We start from the raw sequence: 5,186 nt of genomic DNA on the forward strand, positions 1-5,186 counted from the left end.
ATCTCAATTTAAAAATACTTTTAGTCCAGGACTAGGCTTGATGTATCTGTGTCTGAGAAACTAGCTCCAAATGTTGTTCTCTGCATGTGCTTCCCACAAAACTAAAACAAATAATCTGGGCTCATTCTATTTCTATGTTCTCACAATGAGTCTTTTTCTTAAGGTATTGGCACCATACCAAGACCTCTGTGTTTTGGTAAATTGGGGTTTTGGCCAGGATACAAAAGAAGATGCAATGACTTCTCATTGTCTTTAGTAATAACCTTAAACAGTAAGTCACATGCGGCAGCTTCTGCAGGCACTGTGTGAGACATTGTCATCACAGGTCAAGGCGTCAAACACACTGCCTGCATCCCAAATCCAACCCTGTTCTCTATATAGAGCACTATGTTTGACAAGGGCCCATAGGGCTCTGGTCAAAAGTAGTGCGCTATATAGGGAATTGTGGGAAATATGGGACGACATTAGTTTGCCAATATCTGTGCCATTGTCTTTGCTATAGAGCTTTTTTCCTGGAAACCAAAGGCTTGACTGAAAGTGGAACATTATACAGAGACAGTCAACAGATATGAATGTTGTTTTTATTTGCTTGCTTGGACAAGTTATAAAATTAAAGCATCAATAGACAGACACTGTCTTTAAGTCCTGTTATAAAGGACTATTTTCAGTTACCTATATGCAGCTCTCTTCTTAAGGACTCCCCCTTCTGACCCTACCTGTGTTTTTCACAGGTGCAGATATAATGAACATATAAGTAGTAAAACATATTATATGTAATAAACATACTAAAACAATGAATAGACATTACTTATAACATGATATGTTAGGGTGTGATATGAGACAGCAATGAAGCCATGCATGGATAGAGAAATGTACCCTTCCACTCAAGATAATTATTTCCCAGTGCAAAATCCCAATAGGATTCATAGTATTCTAGTGGATGCATCAGAATTGGGCACTGGGCAGGCAGTCCAGTTGACAAGTTATTGAATCATGTCCATCATTTGGTTGACAAGTGTAACAGGGCAGGAGTGACGCTTCCAACCTCTTTAGAACGTTTGCTTTCCTGCATTCTGCAAAATAGAAGACAAACAAGTCAAACTAGCTAAGGACATTGCTTTTGTTTTACCTCTAAGGGATCGGTATCTCCCCCCCCCCTCCCCCCATTAGCTAACATAGACTAATGTGATTAGCATGAGGTTGTAAGTAACAAAAAAGATTCCCACGACAGACATATCTGATATGGGCAGAAAGCTTAAATTCTTGTTAATCTAACTGCACTGTCCAATTTACAGTAGCTATTACAGTGAAAGAATACCATGCTATTGTTTGAGGGGAGTGCACAATTATGAATTTGAAAATGTATTAATAAACCAATTAGGCACATTTGGGCAGTCTTGATACATTTTGAACAGATATGCAGTGGTTTATTGGATCAGTCTAAAACTTTGCACATATACTGCTGCCATCTAGTGGCCAAAATCTAAATTGCACCTGGGCTGGAATAATACCTGATGGCCTTTCTCTTGCATTTCAAAGATGATGGTACAAAATAAATATGTTTCTTTGTATTATCTTTAACCAGATCTAATGTGTTACTTTCTCCTACATTAATTTCACATTTCCACAAACTTCAGTGTTTCCTTTCAAATGGTATCAAGAAAATGCATATCCTTGCTTCAGGTCCTGCGCTACAGGCAGTTAGATTTGGGTATGTCATTATAGGCGAAAATTGAAAAAAAAGGGTCCAATCCTTAAGAGGTTTTAAGAGCATCTGTAGACCATCTCTCCTAAATGTTGATCATGAACCATGATCTGTCTAGCCTGGTCCCAGAACTGTTGTGCTGTTTTGCATAACAGCACAAAGAAATCTGGGACCAGGCTATGATTTTGCACTTCCATGGACTATTATTCAGTTATGGATTGTTATTACCTTTTGGTTGATCTCTCCACCAGAATCTTCACCAAACGTTTCTTTGGGTCCAGGCAGAGTTGACCTCCACTTTTGAGTGTGACACTGAAAATAATTAAAGGCATACAGTGAGGGGAAAAAAGTATTTGATCCCCTGCTGATTTTGTACGTTTTCCCACTGACAAAGAAATAATCAGTCTACTCCCTTTAAGAGTGTGCTCATAATCTCAGCTCGTTACCTATATAAAAGACACCTGGGAGCCAGAAATCTTTCTGATTGAGAGGGGGTCAAATACTTATTTCCCTCATTAAAATGCAAATAATTTTATAACATTTTTGACATGTGTTTTTCTGGATTTTTTGGTTGTTATTCTGTCTCTCACTGTTCAAATAAACGTACCATTAAAATTATAGACGGATCATTTCTTTGTCAGTGGGCAAACGTACAAAATCAGCAGGGGATCAAATACTTTTTTCCCTCACTGTAGTTCATAGATGATCCATAGACTACTTTCAAGGTCAGGAATTACAAACTATCCCTTTAATTCACTTCAAAATGTGCACCAGTACCCTTTGAGCAAATTCTTAAACTTTATTTAAATCATAAGTTACTTTTCATGTTTTTAACACTTAGTCTGAAGATCACTGTCAAAACAATTAACCTAATGATAAACTATCAAGGTGTCGATTTATCATTTGAGAGACAACATTTTTACTTATTCTGAGGAGAAGATCATTGTCAAAATTGATTAATAATCATACCGGTTACTGATTATAAATGCTCAGTTATGTTGCTTTATCAGTTGAGGGAGGGATACACTCACATGACTTCAGTCTTTGAACAGTGTGGGCGAGGAGAGAGGTGCCACACACTCTTCAAATCCCTGAGCGGAATAAGACCAGCCTGCACTTTGGGGCAAAGGCAGCGTAGAACCAGTGGTTGCTTTATCCCTATAGAGAGGTAGGGTGGAAAGCACAATGGCTTTGTCTTAAATCTCTTGGTTCAATTTCAGTGTTTTTCTTGCATGTGTATATATCTATGGTTACGGGTTAGAGCTAGAGTTAGGGTAAGGGTTGCTGCTGTAAACACAGTATAACAATGAGTAGTAGTTACATTAGTCATTAATTTGTATAAACATGGATAATAACCCAGTAATAAGAACACTGTCATGTAAAGAGTCGCCCACACTACTGGAATGTTGATTAGTTGCTAAAACTTCAAATGAAAGTACCCAGCTTATAAATGCAGTAAGGTAATAAAATACATTAAGTATACAATATTAAGTAATGAATGATTATTTACCTTCAGTTGATGAGAAGATGGACAGAAAGGTGAGCAGAATGATGGTTATGCTTGCGGTGTTCATGGTAATATACGTTTACATGCAACCCCGTGGACAACAGCTTTACTGTAGGTCTCTAAGGATGATTCTGTTGTGGGATGAGCGTGTTGTGGTCTTTTTGTTTTATCAAGTGGTTTAGCAAATAGAAGAAGAGCTGCCCATCTGTCTGCTTGAACTTGGAATTCAATGCAGGCTGTTTCATGTCAACCCAAAACCACTTTCTCTCGCTCTCTCGCTCTCTCGCTGTCTCTCACTGTCTCTTGCACTCACTCTGGATTTATTTGAAGACAGATATGCCTTCTAAGCAGACTTGCAAAGAAAGCTATATCTCAGACTAGCCAATAAAAATAAAAGATTAAGATGGGCAAAAGAACAGACATTGAACAGAGGAACTCGCCTCTTCACTGTTGACGTTGATACTGGTGTTTTGTGGGTACTATTTAATGAAGCTGCCAGTTGAGGACTTGTGAGGCGTCTATTTCTCAAACTAGACACTAATGTACTTGTCCTCTTGCTCAGTTGTGCACCGGGGCCTCCCACTCCACTTTCTATTCTGGTTAGAGCCAGTTTGCACTGTTCTGTTCAGTTTCTTGGCAAGTTCTCACATGGAATAGCCTTCATATCTCAGAACAAGAATAGACTGATGAGTTTCAGAAGAAAGTGCTTTGTTTCTGGCCATTTTGAGCCTGTAATCGAACCCACAAATGCTGATGCTCCAGATACTCAACCAGTCTAAAGGCGGCCAGTTTTATTGTTTCTTTAATCAGAACAACAGTTTTCAGCTGTACTAACATAATTGCAAAAGGGTTTTCTAATGATCAATTAGCCTTTTAAAATTATAAACTTGGATTAGCTAACACAACGTGCCATTGGAACACAGGAGTGATGGTTGCTGATAATGGGCCTCTGTACGCCTATGTAGATATTCCATTAAAAGAAAATCTGCTTTTTCCAGCTACAATATTCATTTACAACATTAAATGTGTACACTGTATTTTTGATCAACTTTGTTATTTTAATGGACAAAAAAATAGAAATGTCCTTGTTTTTGAAAGAAAAGCTAAGTGACCCCAAACTTTTGAACAGTAGTGTGCATGGTAATTATGACCACTCCGGAGTACGTCCTCCAACCAATCAAAGCTTTAGCAGGAAGAACTGACATGTTGTCCATCCAATCATAGAATTAGCATCAGAGAACGAACGTATTGGGATTGTGCCACTAGGCGTTATGGGGGTTCTATGTGTTGAGAAGCTTGGTGACATTGTTTTAAAAGTGAAAAGTTATCGTGACGCATTTTTGGGATATTATTCAATTCAAATGAGGTTTTTTTTTCAAATTACAGGAGACTGAGGAGGTATATTATAAATTGTTTTCTTAGTTTTAAAACTTTATTTTTGTGTCCAGTAAAAGCAAGGCAAATGTAAATAAATTGCCAATTTAAATGACTAACTAGCTACTGTACGGTTTTCTGCACCAGAATGGTATAAAAGCCAACGCTGCTGAAAATGTGGACTTTTTGCCGAAAAACCCCTTTCATTCTCTGGGTTACAAGGAAAAGGTACGAATTAAAAGCGAGGGTCGACCTCTGCCTGAGATCAGTTTCAAGAAGAAGAAAAGGTGAGGGCGTTCAATACCACCTGATCAAAAGTATAGATTGTTAACAGGGAGCCTTTCATCAAGCCGCCTGTATTGCTCGTCTTGCCTGTGTTTTTGGGCTTGCAATAGTTTGCTTTTAGAGGACACGACGAGATGTAAAGTTTCGCCGACAAGGGCAACTACAAGGAGCTTGCAGAGGTAATTGCACGTTACGATGCTCTACTTGCTGAACTTACCGAACTTTCGACTGTCTTTTCTGGGATGTCGAAAACAATTCAGAATGATTCCAGCACATCATCCATTAAAATATTAAAGAGAGTTTGACGCAGCGCAT

At 38.4% G+C, this 5,186-nt stretch overlaps 1 protein-coding gene across 1 annotated transcript; it reads right to left on the bottom strand.

The window, feature by feature from the left end:
* Positions 1-562: 562 nt before the first annotated feature.
* LOC115198437 (permeability factor 2) lies at positions 563-3,565 on the bottom strand. Its single transcript, XM_029760367.1, has 4 exons — positions 3,216-3,565; positions 2,737-2,863; positions 1,934-2,017; positions 563-1,073 (listed from the first exon to the last, which is right to left on the bottom strand). Exons 1-4 carry the CDS (start codon positions 3,277-3,279, stop codon positions 1,001-1,003), a joined length of 348 nt encoding a protein of 115 aa, XP_029616227.1. The 5' UTR covers positions 3,280-3,565; the 3' UTR covers positions 563-1,000.
* Positions 3,566-5,186: the final 1,621 nt, after the last annotated feature.

This window comes from Salmo trutta, chromosome 8, assembly GCF_901001165.1.
Source record: "Salmo trutta chromosome 8, fSalTru1.1, whole genome shotgun sequence".
Classification (NCBI taxonomy): domain Eukaryota; kingdom Metazoa; phylum Chordata; class Actinopteri; order Salmoniformes; family Salmonidae; genus Salmo; species Salmo trutta.

Excerpts from the sequence above, each read along its gene's own strand:
- LOC115198437 (XM_029760367.1), bottom strand. The coding sequence starts at position 3,279 with ATGAACACCGCAAGCATAACCATCATTCTGCTCACCTTTCTGTCCATC. Across the intron at positions 2,018-2,736 it reads TGTTCAAAGACTGAAGTCAT|TGTCACACTCAAAAGTGGAG; the intron begins GTGAGTGTATCC and ends AATTATTTTCAG. Across the intron at positions 1,074-1,933 it reads GTGGAGAGATCAACCAAAAG|AATGCAGGAAAGCAAACGTT; the intron begins GTAATAACAATC and ends TCTATTTTGCAG.